General features: G+C 42.1%; 1 protein-coding gene across 1 annotated transcript in view; it reads right to left on the bottom strand.

The window, feature by feature from the left end:
- The window catches only part of LOC110590210 (WD repeat-containing protein 87-like), a 16,507-nt gene extending 4,515 nt beyond the window's left edge, over window positions 1-11,992 (bottom strand). Inside the window, exons 1-5 of the mRNA XM_044911378.1 lie at window positions 11,921-11,992; window positions 5,988-6,155; window positions 2,717-5,577; window positions 1,953-2,212; window positions 862-1,593 (exon numbers count right to left, since the gene is read on the bottom strand). Of these exons, the coding sequence (XP_044767313.1) occupies window positions 862-1,593; window positions 1,953-2,212; window positions 2,717-5,577; window positions 5,988-6,155; window positions 11,921-11,992 (4,093 nt within the window). The remainder of the gene's footprint in view (window positions 1-861; window positions 1,594-1,952; window positions 2,213-2,716; window positions 5,578-5,987; window positions 6,156-11,920) is intronic.
- Between the last annotated feature and the right edge of the window lie 5,209 nt (window positions 11,993-17,201).

The raw sequence follows: 17,201 nt of genomic DNA, 5'->3' as shown, positions 1-17,201 counted from the left end.
CTCACCCAGCTCCTCTTCTTTCTCACCCAGTTCCTCCTCTTCCTCACCCAGCTCTTCCTCTTCCTGGGACAATTGCCTCTCTCCCCAGATAGGCAACCCCTCTTCCTGGGGCCACATGCCTTCTTCATGGGCCATCATAATCTTCTCCAAGTCCCACTTACCCCTTCTCCAAGTCCCACTTACCCCTGCTCTCCCCTCCTTCCAGGTCACTCTTTTTCTTTCCTTTAGTTTCCCCCCTTTTCTGGTCTCTTTCTTTTCTCCTAAGACTAACTTCCGCTCTTCCTGGGTTAATTTCTCTTGTGGGGAAGCCACTATTTTTTCTTCCCAAGCTATTTTTTCTTCCTGATGGGTCAGTTTCTCCTTTCCCTGCATTAATTTCTTCTTTGGCATACTCAGTTTCCTTTCTTCCTCAGATGTTTTCCCTTCTTGCTTGGCCAGTTTCCTTTCTTCTTTTTTAAATTTCCTTTTCTCTAAGGCTAGTTTATCTAAGAAAGCAACTTTCGTTTTCTTCATTTGAGAAAATGCCTTGTCCTTCTTTAATGCTTTTTTGCCCCTTTGTCCTCTCAATTCTGTCCCTTCTTCCTCCACAACCTCTATATCCGCCTTTTCAGTTATAATGGATGGTTCTTCTACCACTTGTTCATCCAATTCTGATGAGTCCTTTAGAAGGGGGGCAGATCTCTTGGAAGAGTTCCCAGTTGGGCTCTTGGGGACCAAGCATCACCTGAGCCAAGTCCACCAATTCTTGACCCAGATCTCTTAACATTCCTGGATGGGAATTTGCTATCCTTGAGGTGACAAGATAGCAAATGTCATCCCGCCAAGACCTGGTATCTGATCTACCCACGCGTCCAGGCATACCAGCCAAACCTCGGTCACTCTTTCCATGTTTCTTCCTTGTATATTTTTCTTGCTCAGTAATCTGCATGACTTTTTTCTTGGGCTCTTCTGCAGTTGTCTTTGAAATATCCTTCAAGTCTTTTTCCTGTTTCAACTTCGCAGCTACTTTTTCACAGCTTTTTTCCAGTGCCCTTTTCCAAAGCCTACTCATAAGTTCTTGTCTTTCCACCTGAGGGAACACCTCTCCATAATCTTTCATGCCACGTTGATCTATGGCCTTCATAACCTCTATGACCTCCGTGTGGCTTCCTCCTTCTCCTTCGTGTCTTTCCACCTGAGGGAACACCTCTCCATAATCTTTCATGCCACGTTGACCTATGGCCTTCATAACCTCTGTGACCTCCATGTGGCCTCCTCCTTCTCCTTCGTGTCTTTCCACCTGAGGGAACACCTCTCCATAATCTTCCATGCCACGTTGATCTATGGCCTTCATAACCTCTGTCACCTCCATGTGGCCTCTTCCTTCTGTGGCTTCCATCACAACCTCCTCTGACTCAGCATCCTCTTGAGATTTGGCTGGGCTGAAAGTACTTAATCGCAGTTTAGGCTCTAAGGTAACATCCCTGGTGTCAATCTGCTCTGATTGCCTGGCCTCTCTTTGTTCATCTTCATCCTTTGAAGGCACGAACATAGAGCTAAATTTTATAAACTCTGTCTGTCTTAGCTTTCTGGAAACTCTCAGGTCCTTTTTAACTGCAGAGATATTGGGAGAAAAATAGTTAAGAAAAAACAGAAGTTCTGAGTGATATCCTTTGTAATATCTAGTCCAATGAACAGCCATAAGAGGTACAAAGGCCAAGGGGACTGAGGCTTTATGGTACAGAAATGCTTGCCATTTTATCCCAGCTTTCATATCCTAAAGAAATAAGACGTTGGTATTTGTTGTGGTATATGTGTTTCTTTCCCAGGAAGGTTATTTTCTGTGGAAAAGAATCTCTTTATGTAATTATGTTCCCACTGGTATCATTTTGGATACCCTGGCCTTACTGACCCTGTCTTTTGGTACCCTGAGGTGGGACCCAAATATACCCCATATATTACCCCATACATACTAAGCTCTCTTCTTTTTGCTTGAACATATGTCTTTCTTTTCTTTGGTTTGGTGATCTCTTCAGGTATGACTATTTGTTTGACAAGGGTCTCAGGTTTACCAGCCATTGATATGTCTAAAAAAAAAGTAGGCTGTTGGTCTCTATATGACAAAGTCAGGTTTTCATTTAGCTGCTGCTCCACCTGAGTAAGCAGGCACTGGATATCTTTAGCTTGGATCCCCAGCAGCTGGTCCAGAGAGGTTTCTCCAATAAATTCCCGCCTACAAAAGTCAAGAGGAAAGAAGGATGACACCAAGCCAGTGATAAAACAAGATTTGATGAAGGAGGAGGAGGAGGAGTGAAGGAAAGGAGAGAGACAGGGAGGAGGAGAAGGAGAAATTACAATTGAAGAGACAGGGATAAAGTAGCCATTAGGACAGAGTAGTCTGAAGTAAAGGATGGGTAAAAAGAAATAATCAAATATAGCAAGGAATAGAATTGCCAGATACAAGATGCTTTTTTGGTTGGAAGATTTGTGGACTTGAGTCTTGAGGAGTCTTAAGGAAGTGAAGAAGTGACGGACGGGCAGGCTAATGAATGGTTAGAAGAAGAGGGGTAGGCACCGGAGAAAAAAAAGCAAATAGAAAAAAAAGAACATAGTGTGTGTGAGGGGAAGAATAAAAAGAGAGTTGTGTAAAAAGGGAATAAGTTGTATAAAAAGAGAATAAGAGAAAAAGGTTAGGAACTAGAAGAAACAGAAGGGGGAAAGCCACTACCCAACTTACTGCATTTCTTGGAACGTGTCTCGTTTCTTCAGCAGGCCTACCAGCATAGTCTTAGTTTGGATGCCTGTGACTCTTATCATAAGGTATAAGGCCTTAGCCCTCACATTTTCATCACTGTCCATCAATCCCATAGCCAGTGGCACAGCAAAGAGATGGCTCAGGACACCTAGCCTCTCCAACCCCTCCCAGGCTAGCTCACGGATGCATGGATTGGGATGAACTGTATCTTCCATTAGGCGACAGGCAGCCTCAGAGCACAATCTTGGAGATACCTGGTAAGTGGCAAAAATTTGTGCCAGGACACTAATATATGTCTTGTATTGATCTATAGAACAGTAAATTGTGAGGTTGAGGATGGCCTCGATTAAATTATTTATAATTCCTTCATCAAATTTTCTTCCTGTCCAATTTCGGTTCATTATGCTTACTAGAACATCATAGAAAGTTCGTTTCCACTTCTTGGATTTATCCCTCTCTCTTCTCATTGAGATGTTCTCTTCTAGTACAGGCATAGGTGACAGTGTCTGGTATCTGATGAGTTTGGTCATGTCCCAGTCTTTATCTTGGTACAGATCAAAGCGTAAGAAGATTGGGGTGCCATCAGGCCAAAGGCGGGCACGGATAACTGAGTTGGGGATGTAGCCATCAGGAGCAAAGGGCCATTGCCGCCCTTTACCAAAGAAGCAACATAATATATGGTAGGGGTTCAATCCATCCCAGCCAGCAAGCTGTAACTGAGCAGGAACCAAGTGTCGGGGATGATTATGCTTGGGGTCAAAAGCAATATTCTTATCCTCCCAAAAGTGTGATTTGGGTTCCACATGAATCAGAGTGGACATATGTCTCTCTTCCTCTACAACATGCGGCACAGTATTGTCAAAGGCAATGACCCGTTTGTTAACAAGGGCCTCTAGTCCCTGTAATTCCTGCAGCCCTTGTCCAAGGTAGACAAATTTGGGTACAAATACTCTTTCAAAAGAAAAGAAGAAGCTAGGCAGGAAGGGTTTAGGGACTTCTTGTATATCGTCTGCACTGCTTAGGATAGCTAGGTGAATCAGCTGAGCAGGAGGGAGCAATTTTAAGCAGGATACCAGGTAAAGACTCTGGTTGAAAGTCAAAAGCAGGTCACCCCGATTATTGGCAAAGCAGAGTGGGCCAAAATGCAATGCTGAATCCAACTCAGTTATGAGTCTACCATGGAAATCCCAGATCCGGACTGAGCCATCAGTGCCCCCTGTGACAAAAAGTTTCAGGGAAGAGCAGACATCAAATGAAGTGATGTCACACTGGTGCAGGCATTTTGTCTCTTTGTCTCTAACAGACCTTTGTTTTGATTCTGAAGATTTCAGAAAATCTTGGTAGTGCCAGAGACGCCAGCAGTGGTTCTCAGTGATGGCACCCACAGAACCTGGCAAGAGGATCACGTGTGTTAGGGGGCAAGCACAGAGAATTTTGCTTATGGGCTGCAGGATTACCTTGTTTTTCTGAAGCACAGCTTCTGTCAGGTGTATAGTATTATCCATGCCATAGGAACAGAGTAAGGAGATTTCCTGAGGACCTTCTAGGGTAGACAGTGCCAAAACTGCCCCAGAGTGAACAGTCTTTTCTATTCGAGCACAGCTATAGTGGGAGAGGATTCTCACAATGCCACTGTCATGCCCACAGAACATCAATCCTACTAGGCCCATACCCAAATGGGACTGCCCATAGGCCAGGCACCTTACTTTATCCCCAGAGTTTACTGAAGTGCATACCAGATACTTGGCCATGCAAGGAGAGCGCGTTGCATCAAACACCAGCACCTCTGAACTGCCTGTTGCCACAAAGAGCTCTTCTTTGTCTGAGTCATAGGCCCAAGCTACGGCCTTATCCATGACAAGTAGAGGCCAGGTGATAACCAGGAGATCTCCTGTTACTGGAGACAAGAAGCGCAATAAACCATCCTTAGTAGCACACAGGATCCGAGTCCAATTACGGCCACAGCAGACCCGCTGCACCTGCTCAGGAGCAGAACCACAGACATTGAAGAGGCTATAAAAATATGGTAGGTGGTGCAATGAGAAAGTGTGGGTAGTCTGGCAGAAAAAAGTGGTGTTATCAATAAACTGCAGTTGCTGCAAATCCTCATCAATATCCAGCTGCCGCAGCAAGTTCCCAAAGGCAAGATTCCATTCCCTTATAATGCCTTCTCGGCCTGCTGTTAGTAAGGTGTAGGTCTCTGGCCGGCTGTAAACACATATCACTGATGAAGAATGGGCTTGGAAGCTGTGGAGGAAGTTACCCTGGTCTAGACCCCAAGCATGGATCTCTCCATCCTTGTTTCCAGCATAGAAATAGCCCTGAGAGACACAAGTGAAGGAGCAGGTGATAGAAGAGCCATTGGCTGTGGGAGTGAACTTTTTTACCTCTTTCAGCTGGCCCTGACCCTGGTGGGTGAAGACCCTCACCTTATTCTCACAAAGAGCCAGGAGGGAGCCCTGGGGGCCATTCAGGGAAAAGCCCTGTACAAACTCATGATCAGACATGAGCACTGTTTGTGCCACCTGGAGGCCCCTGCCGTTTGGTAAGATAAGCCAGGTAACCACAGCCCCCAGGGTACCAGAGAGCAGTATCTCAGCTTCTGAGTCATAGCAGAGGCAGCTGATGGAGAAACGACAGGGCACTGTGCCCAGAGATATGAATGCTTGATGGTGATCTCCGAAGAGCCGCAGGCGCATGTCACCACAGTAAGCAATTAACATGTGGTAGGAACCTGTGTGGACCATTGCTTCAATGGGTGGCACTTGATCCATCACAGGAAACTTCATCTTCTCTATCATTCCTCCCATTTCTGTATCTTTCTTCTGTACCCAAAGTACTGCCTGGAAGAGGATGAGAAATGAAAACCTGACCATGGAGGCAGATTATCTCCCAAGAGTGAGGGGTAGGAAGGGTTGAATGTTTAGATACCTGTTCCCTCCTGTAAGACTAAGGAAAGACTGAACAGCTTGATTTGGGGAGTTTCCTGGTACTGGGATTCGGGTATGTAATAGAAACGCAATGATTAAGGCTCTTTCTTTGGCCTTCAGTCTGCTTTCTGGGGAATATGAATTCTCTGGACCTGGTGACTAGAGGTGAAAAAAGATCACTGCATCCAGGTGAGACTGGGTTATGGAGATGGATATTAAAATGAGCTAACTCAGAATCAATCTCATCATCCTGATATGAGGGCAGTTGAGGTATGATGCTTGTAAAGTGAATTAAGAAGGAAAAAAAAATGAGGTAGCTTTACCTGTATTTGTTTTGAATGTGGTTCCACCCAGTTTAAGGACACAAAATAGTTGACATCAATGGCATAGAAAGAGATGAAAGGCTTGCTCTGGGGATGGTGAGGCTCCTGGTATAGAGTCTTAGGCCAGTCACTCAATACAATCACATCATTCTTTGGTTTTTCATCAGCCTGAGAGAGAAGAGTGGCCTGAGCTAAAAGGCCTGAGTACCCACTCATTCATTTGGTAAATATTTATTGAGGATTAGTGGACATCTGTTGTTTTTTAGCTAACCAACATTTATTCACCCTACTACTGGAAAGTACTATTTGGGGGAGTCATCTCTCCCTCACCCTCACCCACATCTTAATTCAAAGTACCTCCCAGCCTTTCTCAACCAAGTTTCCATAAGAAGTAAGCCCTAATATCCTAAAGTATCAATTTTACATAAGGCATTAATTTCTCCCCTATGCATCTAGAATGCTACTAGTTATGTACCATCCTTAAGAGAAGTAAGAAAATAGCCCCTCAAATAATTTTGTTTTCCATGGTTTAGATGAGGAAAATTTGAGAAAGGCTGATATGTTCTATGGGAACATAGGGATATGATGCTGAGTAAAAGAGACATGGCCTTAGTTTTCAGAAGATAAGAGTCCAGTGGGGGAAACAGGCATTATATAAACAACTAACAAATGTCTGTCTGTACAAAACAAATAAGTACTTCAAAAGAAAGGAATACAATCCTATATGAGTATGACAGAGGAATCCAACCTTGGCAAATATCTCCCACCTGTCACAGTGGGAACAACTCTTCAAAGCTCCTGCCTATACACAAAGGACCAATCCTGTCACCATCACACTTCATGATACACTGCCTATGACTGCCTATGGGAAACTCATACTTCACAGACATAGAATGCCCACCATGTGGGCATTAGAGCTAGACCCTTTGGCATGCACCTTTCACTATTCTTATTTGCATCCAAGGAAAATGTGTGCTATTCACAACATGGAGTTAACTGTGCTTCAGCTCTAACATTCTGTGTTCTGACCCAGTGGGGTGTGTGTGTGTGTGTGTGTGTGTGTGTGTGTGTGTGTGTGTGTGTTGTATTAAGGGAGATATATGCCTTTTAACATGATACATAGTAGAATATGTACAACACACACTATCTTCTTGTGACATAGTATATATCTAGGATGTAAATACATGAACTTCCTCATACTAATTAGCCAAAACTGAGGCTCGTAAAATCTACTTTTGAGGTCCTTCATCTCAGCAGATGCTTGTGCTACACTGTGTCTTGAACAATGCTCCATGACTCTAACTCTCCGAGTTTCTCTGCATCCACAAAGGATTTGAGACTATACTGAGGCCATTATCTGCAAGTTACAATCTCTCTTCTCTTTCTATTTCTCATATTCAGATCTTTTTGTATACTGAGGGAATACAGAATACAGAGAACTTCCACTGTCATTGCTGGTTCAGTGACGGCAGCAGAGTTGAGAGAAAGGACACTGGTATCTGAGCTCTTAATCTCCCATCCCTCTTCATTGAATCTGAAAAGTCATTTACATACCCTTTATTCCATTAATCACCATTCCTCTTCTCCTTTCCAGACTTTATGCACAAACAGTTCGCTCACTTACTCAACAGTATCAATGCTTTTCTCAGGAAGACTCTAAAAGACTAAGACTAGGGTGCCTGGGTGGCTCAGTTGGTTAAGCGACTGCCTTCGGCTCAGGTCATGATCCTGGAGTCCCTGGATCGAGTCCCGCATCGGGCTCCCTGCTCGGCGGGGAGTCTGCTTCTCCCTCTGACCCTCCCCACTCTCATGTGCTCTCTCTCATATAAATAAATAAAATCTCTAAAAATAAAAAATAAATAAATAAATAAATAAAAGACTAAGACTATCTTAAACCCAAGCCATGTATCTGTGCCTGGAAGTACTATTGCCAACTCTATATCAATCCCCCTCCTTCCTCATCCCCCTCCTTCCATCCCAACAAAACTCAGATCTTGTTTAGGATGATCATGGACCGAGAGATTCTGGCAATATAGAGTGGCACTGTGGTACTCCAAGGCTGGCACAGCTCTGTACTTTCTGGCCTTTTCCTCTCTTCTACCTACTTGCAATAAAGCTGATACCTGGAAGTGCAGGAACTATCTTGTAACCTTAAGATGATAAACTAAAATATTTTTTTAAATTTTTTTTAAAGATTTTTTTTTTTTGAGAGAGAGAGAGAGAGACAGCAAGAGAGGGAACACAAGCAGGGGGAGCGGGAGAGGGAGAAGCAGGCTTCCCGCAGAGCAAGGAGCCCGATGCGGGGCTGGATCCCAGGACCCTGAGATCATGACCTGAGCCAAAGGCAGACGTTCAACGACTGAGCCACCCAGGCACTCCGATAAACTAAAATATTAAGGATGGTGTGAAAAGAAGGAAAAAGAACATGGGTCCTTGACAACATGTAAGACAAAGGCACCTCCTGCTTGTTTAATCCATGTGAGTCCGTTTTCTGTTTTGGTTTTTTTGTTTTGTTTTGTTTTTTGGGGTTTTTTGCAGCAGAATGTCTTTTAATTATAATTGTTATCATCTGAATCTAGAAGGAAGAGTTGTTTATGGGTATGGGAGGGCTCTTCCAAAGAACATGCTCACATATTACCCATGCCACAGGCTGCCTTGGCAGGGATATTTAGTACAAGCCCACTATGTGCATATCTCTTATACACATCACCTTTATATCCTTCAGGGTATTATTTATGAGGAATTTCAAGTCCTTCCACTGAGGAATAAGTCTCGGTGAAGGTGACATCTTTGTAATGTTCCAGTTCTTTATAGACATCATGGATTACAGAACCTGTGGAAGGTAAAAATGACTTAATCACAACATCTGATGTTAGACTGGAAATCAAGGGAATTGAGAGAGGGAACAACAGGAAAAGAGAGCGTATTAGAAACAGAAGAAACTCTCTTATTTCAGAAAGATCGGAGTGACAGTGAACTACTGACACTTGCAAAAACATGGATGAATCTCAAAAACATTATAGTGAGGAGAAGCCAGACACCAAAGAGCACATACTATATGATTCCAATTTTATAAAATTCTAGAAAAGAGTCATCTAACCCATAGGGACAGAGCAAATCAGTCATTACCTGGGGCTGAGAGATTGGGAGATTCCTGAGAAGGAGTAAAAGGGAACTTCTTTTTTTTAAGATTTTTTATTTATTGGGGTGGGGGGGAGAGAGAGAAGGAAAAGGAGCAAGAGGGAAGGAGATACACCACAGAGCATACCAACAATTCTCTCTAAAGAAATCATCATATAAAATCTAGACCTGAGAGGCCAATGAGCTAAGGGTCACAAAAATCTCTTCCACACTCTTAGCATGCTCTGCATAGTTTATCTGACATTTGTTGTTCTCTAATGAAATTCCCAGCATACTGAAATTCATATTTAATATCCTGTTATATGTGTATATTAAAAATTCTAGGGGTTGGGTCACTTGGATGGCTCAGTCAGTTAAGTGCCTGACTTCTTTTTGGTTCACGTCATGATCTCAGGGCCATGAGATTGAGCCCCACCTCAGGCTCTGCACTGGGTGTGGAGCCTGCTTGGGATTCTCTCTCTCTCTTTTTGCCCCTCCCCCACTTGCTTGTGTGCATGCACAGTCTCTTAAAAAAAATCCTAGGGGCACCTGGGTGGCTCAGTAGGTTAAGTATTGGACTCTTGATTTTGGCTCAGGTCATGTCAGGGTCGTGAGATCAAGCCCCATGTTGGGCTCTGGGCTCTGCACTGAGCATGGAACCTTCTTGAGATTCTTTCTCTCCTTCTCCCTCTGTCCCTTCCCACTGCACTCTCTCCCTCTCTCTCAAAACAAAAAAGAGGCTAAGGAATAGGGGCCCCTGGCAGGCTCAGTCAGTAGAGCATGCAGCTCTTGATCTCAAGGTTGTGAGTTCAAGCCCCACATTGGTTGTAGAGCTTACTTAGAAAAAAAAGTGCTAAGGAAGAAATCTACCCTCTACTTGCTAGAAGGGATGCTGCTCAATTCATGACTTGCTTAATAAAGCAAATTAGATTTTAAAATTGAAAAAAATACTAAGGAAACTACCAAAAAGAAAGAAACAAACAGAATGTATGATTTAACCCGTTGAAGGGAGGGATAAGAATAAAGGAAATACATATACATACATATGTATACATAAGAATAAAGGAAATACAATATGTATTTCCTTCTATGATAAAACATAACAAGAAAAAAAGAGGTATGATAAATAGAAATAGAATGAGAGAAACAAGTCTAAATATGTCATGATAATAACAAATACAGACTAAACCCATTAGAAGACAAATTTTCAGTTAGATCTTTTAAATGAATAAAATATAGTTGCATGCTGTTAATAAGGACAAATCTAAAATGTAAAAACCTAGAAACGTTAAAGTATCATTATTTCCAAGGCCTTCTGTTCTGAAAATCACCTAAAAGCAATAAGGAGAACGAAAAGATCTTTGCAAACACAACTTCAGTAGAACCAGGAGATAAGTATAATCTATAGATAACAAATTACATGTAAGGGCTGAGAAAAGCAGTGAAATCAGTGGCAATTATGACAAAAGAATTGGAAATAAGAAACTATGGAGAGAATTATGAGCAGAAAGAGGGACAAACAGAGGCACATCTAAAAAAACACCAAGAAAATAAAATTTCCTAAAGGTGAGAGACCCACCACCAGGTGAGAATCTATACTCCTACTTGTAACTACAACTGGAAGAAACTGGGAGGCAAAAGTAGAGGAAGCAGAGCTGCTAATGTTCTAACTCAGACAATGATGTGCAAAAAAAAAAAAAAAAAAGGAAATAGTACTATATTAATCCAAAAAGAACTATGAAGGAAAAGAGTAAACAAAAAATGAATATATGAAGAGCATTCAGTAGAAAACTGCTACAATGGATTAGATAAAACTTATAACTAAGTATTTTGTCATGAATGGGAAAAAATTAATTGCCTCTAAGATGGAAGGTCACAAAGCAAAAATGCAAGAATTCAGGAAAGAGTGAAACATCAGAATAAGATCAAAGGTGAATAGGCAGAAATGGAAAAAAATGAATTTGGATCCCTATCTCACACCATATACAAAAATTAGCCCCAGAGTACCTAAAGGTAAGAAGTAAAACTCTAAAACCTTTTATTTTTTTAAGATTTTATTTATTTATTTGATAGAGAGAGATACACAGCGAGAGAGGGAACACAAGCAAGGGGAGTGGGAGAGGGAGAAGCAGACTTTCTGCGGAGCAGAGAGCCCGATGCGGGGCTGGATCCCAGGACCCTGGGATCATGACCTGAGCCGAAGGCAGACGCTTAACGACTGAGCCACCCAGGCGCCCAGTACCATTCTGTTGTTTTTTTTTTTTTAAGATTTTATTTATTTATTTGACAAAGAGAGACACAGCGAGAGAGGGAACACAAGCAAGGGGAGTGGGAGAGGGAGAAGCAGACTTTCCACGGAGCAGGGAGCCCGATGCGGGGCTCGATCCCAGGACCCTGGGATCAATGACCTGAGCCAAAGGCAGACGCTTAATGACTGAGCCACCCAGGTGCCCCTCTGAAACCTTTTAGAAGAAAACATAGGTATAAATCTGACCTTGGAGTAAACAATGGTTTCATAGAGATGACCTTTAAACCACAAACAACCAAAAGAAACAATAAAGATAAATTGGACTTCATCAAAAAATTTGTACATCAAAAGACACTATCAAAAAAGTAAAAAGACAGGTAGCTGCTTCCTGGAGACCACAGGTGTAGAAGCAAGTGCCACACCTCAAGTCAGAAGGGCTTCCGAAGCCAGCAGGCTATCTGTGTCTTCTTCCATATAGTGAAAGGGTCATCCTTTGAGACCCCGACCAAGGAAAGGCTCAGCTACTGACATGCTGGGAACAGATGGACTACAGGCTCCAATTTACCTCTTCCCACAAGTTCCTCAGCATCTCTCCTACATCCTGGTCAGCTTCTACAGCAAGTGTGATGTTGCTCATTTCCTCATCAACACAGCCTCATTGCTCAATGTACTGCTGCCTAATTTGCCCCAATTCCATGGGGTTCATCTCTTTGGCATCAACAAATACTGAGAGTTGGGGCTGGGGATGACACCAGACCAAAGGGCTGTAACATCCTTTCCTTCTCCATACTGTCTTTTGTATCTTGAAAGCGTGAGAACTGTACAACCTTTCCCAAATTACCAAGAAGAGAACAGTCTGGAAAATCTGTAGGCCCAGCCCTGCTAAGAGCAGGTTTCTTTGAATCAGGAAATGTGGGAAAGATAAGGGCCAAATCTCTCGTCCACAGCAGGAAGCCATCTTTAGGCAGCTTGTTTGGTGATTAAGTTTTTCCAGATCTTCCACCCCCACTACCTTCCAGATGTTTTGCTATACATTTTCCTTACAATAAAAAAAAGTAAAAAGACAACGTAAAAATGGGAGAAAATATTTGCAAATCATCTCTTTGGTAAGGGTACACTACCTAGAGTATGTAAAGAACTGTTACAACTGAACAATAAAAAGACAAATAACCTCAATTAAAAATAGGCTAACAATTTGAAAAAACATTTCTCCAGAGAAGATATACAAATGGCCGATACCTACGTGAGAAGATGCTCAACATCATTAGTCATTAGGGTAATGAAATCAAAATCATAATGAGATACCACTTCACATCCATTAGGATGACTATAATTTTTTAAAAGATTTTATTTTTAAGTAATCTCTACATCCAACATGGGGCTCAAGCTCATAACCCCAAGATCAAGAGTCACATGCTTCACTGACTGAGCCAGCGAAGTGCCTCTAGGATGGCTATAATTTTTAAAAATGGAAAATCAAAGATGTTGACAAGGTTATGGAGAAATTGGAATCAAATTGTCAAAACTTGGAAGTAATTAAGATGTCCTTCTGTAGGTGAATGGATAAACTGTGGTACATCCAGACACTGGAATATTACTTAGGGCTAAAAAGAAGCCATGAAAAGACATGGAGGAACCTTAAATGCATATTACCAAGTGAAGGAAGCCAATCTGAAAAGGCTACATACTGTATGATTCCAACTGTATGACATTCTCAAAAAGTCCAAAACAATGGAGACAATAAAAAGATTATCAGGGTTGGGGTGTGGCAGAGATGAATAGGCAGAACATAGAGGATTTTTAGGGCAGTAAAAATATTCTATGATATTATAATTAATGGATATAGGTCATCATACTTTTGTCCAAACCCATAGAATGTACAATACCAAGAGTGAACCGTAAGGTAAACTATGGATTTTGGGTGATTATGATGTGTCAGTGTAGGTTCATCCTTGGTAAAAATGTACCATTATGGGGAGCCTGGGTGGCTCAGTCGGTTGAGCATCCAACTCTTGGTTTCAGCTCAGGTCATGATCTCAGGGTTGTGGGATCAAGCCTCATGTCGGGCTCTGCACTCAGTGGGGAGTCTGCTAGAGATTCTCTCTCTCCTCTCCTTCTTCCCCCCCACTCTCTCTCTAAAATAAATAAATAAATCTTTTTCAAAATGTACCATTATGGTGAGTGATGATGATATGCATGTGTGGAGGCAGGGAATATAAAAGAGATCTCTGTAATGTCCTGTCAAAAAGTGCTCTTAAAAAATAAAACCTTTAAAAAATATATCTTCACTCAAAAACTTGTACATGAATGTTCATAATAGCCCACAAGTATAAACAAATCTAAATGTCCATCAACTGATGAATGGTTACACAAAATTTGATACATATAGAATGGAATGTTATTCAGCCATACAAAGGAATGAAGTACTGGTACCTGCTACAGTGTGGATGAACCTTGAAAATACTATGCTAAGTGAAAGCCTCCAGACAGTGGATAACTACACAAAAGCTAATTATACGATGAATTTCAAATGTGAAATTCTGAGTTATGTGGACATGAGTACTTGCCCTAATATTCCATATACTTTTCTGCAATGTCTCTAAATTGAAAACAAATTACAGCTGTACCAAATGTTAAGGACAGCAGTGTATAATAAGGATAGATAACAATAGGAACTGACTCCAAGGCCCGAAGAAGGAGATGTTTGCTTCACACATTGAGATAGGAACCTTCAGAGGATATGCAGCTTTCCTAGAATATCAGTGGTATTTGTTTGTTTTCCCACAAGGAGGAACCCTTTACAAGGCAGATACTTGTGACTAGAGGGACTCAGGTGAAAGTTCTGGAGTGAAAAAAGTTTCTCCAGAGCTAAGGGGAACCCGCCTATACTAAGGGCCTACTATATGTAAAGCATTACACATATATCTGAATCCATCCTATCTATCTTCCAATAGAGATACAAGAAGGGCATTATGGTAGGCAGAATGGCCTCATAAAGATGTCCATGACCTGATCCCTGGAACCTGCAAATATGTTAAATTACATGGCAAAAAGTTATGCAGATGTAGTTAAGGTTAGGGATTTTGAAATAGGGAGATTGTCTTGGATTATGGGTGGGGAGGGAAATGGAATCTTATTCCATGAATCCTTTAAATCAGAAAACTTTCTCCAGTTGCAATCAGAAGGAGGTGGCACAAGAGGAAGCAGAGGGTAGCTGGCAAAAGGAGAAGTCGGAGAGATTCTAAGGGTAAGAAGGATTTGATGTGCCATTGCTCGTTCTGAGATGTAGAGGCCCGTGCAAGAACTGGAGAATGGCCTCTAGGAGCAAAGGACAACCTCCAGCTGAAAGCTAGCAAGGAAACAGAGACCTCAGTTCTACAATCTCATGAAACTGAATTTTATCAAAAACCTGAATGAGCTTGGAAGCAGATTCTTTCCAGGGCCTTTAAAGATGAACCCAGAGCCAACCGCTTGATTTTAGCTTTGTGAAACTCAGAGCAGAGAAACTAGTCAAGCCTACCTGGACTTCTGGCCTACAGAAATATGAGAAAGTAAATTTATGTTGTTCAAAGCAGCTAAGTTTATGGTAATTTGTTACAGCAGTGACAGAGAATTAATTCGGGCATGACATTTTTTGAAAATGTACTTATGCAGTAAGTAATTTCCGTGTATTATCTCATTTAATACCAACAACCTTCTGAAGTAGTAGCTTGTTTTATTCCCATTCTGCAAAAGAAGTTAATTGGCATAACTACAGTTGTACAGCTAGTAACTAACAAAGCCAGGATTCCAACCCAGGAAACATGACTGCAGAATGCATCCTTTGAGCTACTGAGCTACACAACCTTCCTAGAGTCAATGGAGCTCACAGAATGTATATTAAGTGTGTTCAAGGTGAAACAGCATTTAATTAGCTCAAAAGTGAGCCTGGTTGGTCTAGTTTCAAAAATGCTAATTCCAAAAACAACAAAAATTTGTTGAGATTCTACTTTAGAACATGTATTTTGCTATTGACTGGGTATCCTATGTTCAAAAGTCGGCACTGTCTTCAAGGAACTTCAATTGTTAAAATTCGGTAATTGCTGTAATGGAGCACCCAAAACTGCATGGGACACCACAGAAGGCACCAGTAGGAAATGCTGGCACTTAACCCAGGAGTAGCATGAGGAGGTTGCCAGGCAGATGAAGCCTAGGGAAGATTTTTTTTTTTTAACTCCAGAGTTTTCATTAAGTTCAGCAGACATAGATTATTCTGTCAAATTACTATAAAAGTTCCTAAATGCTTATTCTGAATTTCTGCATTTATCTGGCTGAGGACCTGGGCAAACAGCTCCCAAGCTGGTCCCAGAGTGCTCTGAGTACTGCCTTGGGGACTCCTATCGCTAGCTGAACAATTCCAAGCATTTTCTTAATCTAGCAACAGTTAACTACCTCACTTCAATTTCCACCAGAGGTAAAGTTTAAACCCTTCAGAATCTTGTGTACAATTCTCAAGGACATGCATGGAAAGACCAAAAGGCTGGCCCCTGGAGAGAAGATTTTTTTTTTTTAATGAGATAATTAAACATGTTTAAATGTCAGGAGGAAGAAACCATTAAGAAGAGAAAATACAGAAAGAAAAGGCTGCTACACCAAGCTAATGTGAAGAGAAATGAGGGTTAGATCCCACAGTCTCAAAGACTCTGTAAAATTGCCTCTGATAATTTAAGACTAGGAGCTCTGACTGGGAAAATGGAAAATGCCTGGCACTTGTGTGTCTAAATCCTGGGCTAACACTCCATTCCACCTGGTTTGCAGTGAGAGGCATTTCACTTTAACCAGTCTTGGCCTCAGAAAGGAATGCTCTTCTTTTTCCCTACTAAAGCCTTTAAAAAATAAAGGGAAATAATGAAATTCAAAGGCATTATAATGAAAAAGTGCAACATAAATTCAGGGTGCTATTATTTTTTTGAAGATTTTATTAATTTATTTGACAGAGAGAGACACAGCGAGAGAGGGAACACAAGCAGGGGGAGTGGGAGAGGGAGAAGTGAGCTTCCCACCGAGCAGGGAGCCCAATGTGGGGCTTGATGCGGGGCCGATCCCAGGACTCTGGGATCATGACCTGAGCCAAAGGCAGACGCCTAACGACTGAGCCACCCAGGCGCCCCTCAGGGTGCTATTATTGTGTGAGAAGTGAAGGGGCATGCTGACATCGAGGGAGCAGAGGACAGGCGCAAAGAGAAACTTCAGAATCAAATAGACTTATATTTATGATCCTACATTCTGCCACTTTGGTTTCCTTTTGCCCTTTAGACTTCTCAGACTGAACAAAGTCTTACCTCACATACAGCCACATGTCTTAATGAGCTCAGTGGGACCATTCTTCAAGTGGGGAAAACTTATTACTAACATCAGACAACATCATGGACTTCCTGATTTCCTCTCCATTCCCTCCTAGCTCACACACCTTTATCTTCCATAGAAGATAACATGCCCCTATTCTAGAAGAGACAGACTCTAGTCACAGTTTTCCATAGAAAGAGTGTCACTGGCTCCAACATCATAATGGCTCAGAGTCCTCCAATACCCCCCTATACACACTTATGTCCAGTGATACAGCACCAACATTACCAAGAACCTGGAAATAACCAAATGAATGTGCCACGTGCTGGGAGGCAGGGGGAATCTTGCTCTTTGTTATCCTGGAGCGGAGTCACTACAGTGCATTGGGGTGGAGAGGGCTTAAAGACTGACCTTGTATGAGAGTGGCTTTCCGAGTCCTAGCCATTTCACCTATTACATCAGATGACTAGACACACTACTGTGTTGGGGGTGGGAGAGGGTGCAGGGGAGGAGTTTGGCCT

Source organism: Neomonachus schauinslandi, chromosome 16, assembly GCF_002201575.2.
Source record: "Neomonachus schauinslandi chromosome 16, ASM220157v2, whole genome shotgun sequence".
Classification (NCBI taxonomy): domain Eukaryota; kingdom Metazoa; phylum Chordata; class Mammalia; order Carnivora; family Phocidae; genus Neomonachus; species Neomonachus schauinslandi.
Note: the sequence above shows the minus strand (reverse complement) of the source record. Positions and strands in the feature narration are given on the sequence as shown.